Raw genomic sequence first — 2,379 nt, 5'->3', positions numbered from 1 at the left:
GAGCTCGCAGTGAGATTTGGGAAAACACTTATTATACAGGAAATGGATGGAGTGGAACCTGTACTTTACCCATTGCTAAGAAAAGATCTTGTTGCTCAAGGTAAATGACCAAGATCTTTAGAAATGCTTGCTCAAAGCTTTTGTAGGTTAGATCTATATATATAATAGAAAACTTGATTTTTCTGAAAACATGAGTATTGTGTAATTTTTTCATCTTTAACTTTAACTTGCAACTAGCACTTCAGTGCATGAAATATGTTGAAGAAATGTTCTTGTTTAGAGAGTGGAAAAATATTGAAAAGCATTTCAATATTTTTTGACTGGAATTAGAATAAAATGGTTTTATTAACTTATCACAATTGAAATTTTAAGTTATTTTCTAGTGATAATTTCAAACACATAGTTTTACTTAGGAACTCAGGCCTAAATAAATAAATGTAACAAATCCTAGAGATGAAATCTAATGGTTTTGGATCACATTCAGAAAATGTTGAACCAGCTTAGTTAGCCAATATGTAATTATGACTAGTATGTTTTGGTAGAGTGGTATACCTATGTGGAAATGCAAATGAATATGTTTAAATTATGATAGGATTCTTACACAAAAGGAGGATTCTTCAGTGCATCTTCTGTGGTGTTTTGTCTCCTATTCATTGTTTGAAGATTTCAAAGATTTATTAGTGTTACTTTTAGTTCAAGTGCATTTTTCTGCCATTTATGCATTTTATGCTGGGTAAGGATAATTAGACTAACCTGTTGTATTAAATATTCTCACTGTGTAACTTTCTTACACTAGTGCTATGTTATTACATTTTTTGGTCTAACAATGCAGGGTAGGTTACGTTCCTTAAGTTTTTAAAATATATTTTTCTTTCCAAACAGTTTATAAATAAATTTTATAAAATATATTTGCATCTATTGGTCATAAAGTATTACACAAATGCCATTATTCAGATAATTCCAGAATGTTCCAATCAGAGTGAGTATAATATCTAACTGTTATTTACAGGACCCCGTTACGCTATACAAATAGGTGAAAAAATGATAGATTATAATGAAGAGTTCCGTCTTTTTCTGTCGACGAGGAACCCAAATCCCTTCATTCCACCTGATGCTTCTTCTATAGTTACAGAAGTAAACTTTACTACAACAGGAAGTGGCTTAAGAGGACAAGTAGGTATTTGGAATAAAAAGATGTATGCGTAGCAGACATTCGTAGCTACATCCAGCTTCTGGAAGAAGCCCTGTGATACAGTTTGCATTAATGGTCGCAGAGAGGCTTTTTAGCACACAAATATATAAATGGTAAAGTCGATACTGAAACAAAATTTAAATTTTAAAGTCTTGTTTTTATGCACTTTGGAAACAAGTTGTGAGTCCAGTAGTGAAAATGGAAACTGTCTCATTGACTTCAGTTGCAACAGATTAATTACTAAGCTTTTGTTTTCTGTTCAAGATTCATTTACAGTACTGTGGAAACACTTCTGTTAATTGCTCTCCAGTGGCCTTGTTAGAGAGTAATACTAGCATCAAGATACTTTGTGTACAGGAAAAATGTAATGAAACCAAAAAGCTCTATATTTAACTTTCTCCAAAATGCTAGTGGCTGTTGAGTTTTTTTCTGTAAGGTTTAGGAAGGAAAATGTAGTGTACAGATGGAAGAGAGAAAAAAAAAAGAGATAAATTAAGGGAAGATAAAATCCTCTTTATTTGGTATTAAACAAGTTTTTCCAACAAGAGGTTTAGAATGAGATGTAAATAAGATGTTTATAAATAAGATATAATTCAAAATGTGAGACATGGAAAACCATATGGTTTTCCTCCCTCCACTGGAGATAGAGAATTGTCATCATACAGTGTAACGAAGTTAATTGACCCTCTCTTTAAGTGAAAATACAGAAAAAAAGCTTTATTTTTTGTTTTCTGTCTTTGTTGGCAGGAGAGGGGTAGACTTTTGGTAGTCTTGCTGGAAATAAATTTGCTGCCATTCTTTCCAGCTTGTGCTTTCTATCACATAATTCTTTTTATATCTGATAACAGTAAATACACTAATGAAGACTGCCAGTCATTTAAAACAGATGTGATGCAGACTGACGTGCAAAGATTTAGGTCTTTGCATTAAAAGATGTGAATCAATGTCTTTAATAAAGTGACCTAGTGCCTTTTGAGATCTCGTGGAGTATCTCACCTAGCTTACCTCTGCTGTTTTACACAAGGGCATAGTTCACAGTAGTTCCTGGGTTATACTTGCCACTGCAGAATGTCTTGAATGTCTACATAGGTTTAAAGCTGTTGGTTGTCTAGTGCAACTGACTAAACCCTCAGAAGTCTACTTTCAAAAATATAGACTATATACTGCTATGTGATTAATGAACATAT

General features: G+C 32.7%; 1 protein-coding gene across 1 annotated transcript in view; it reads left to right on the top strand.

The window, feature by feature from the left end:
- The window catches only part of DYNC2H1 (dynein cytoplasmic 2 heavy chain 1), a gene marked incomplete at both ends in the record, with an annotated part of 45,223 nt that extends 44,050 nt beyond the window's left edge, over positions 1 to 1,173 (top strand). Inside the window, 2 exons of the mRNA XM_010177194.1 lie at positions 4 to 100; positions 1,010 to 1,173. Of these exons, the coding sequence (XP_010175496.1) occupies positions 4 to 100; positions 1,010 to 1,173 (261 nt within the window). The remainder of the gene's footprint in view (positions 1 to 3; positions 101 to 1,009) is intronic.
- Positions 1,174 to 2,379: the final 1,206 nt, after the last annotated feature.

Source organism: Antrostomus carolinensis, unplaced genomic scaffold, assembly GCF_000700745.2.
Source record: "Antrostomus carolinensis isolate BGI_N321 unplaced genomic scaffold, ASM70074v2 scaffold2901, whole genome shotgun sequence".
Classification (NCBI taxonomy): Eukaryota; Metazoa; Chordata; class Aves; order Caprimulgiformes; family Caprimulgidae; genus Antrostomus; species Antrostomus carolinensis.
The sequence above is the reverse complement of the archived record's forward strand: the minus strand, read 5'-3'. Positions and strand labels throughout refer to the sequence as shown.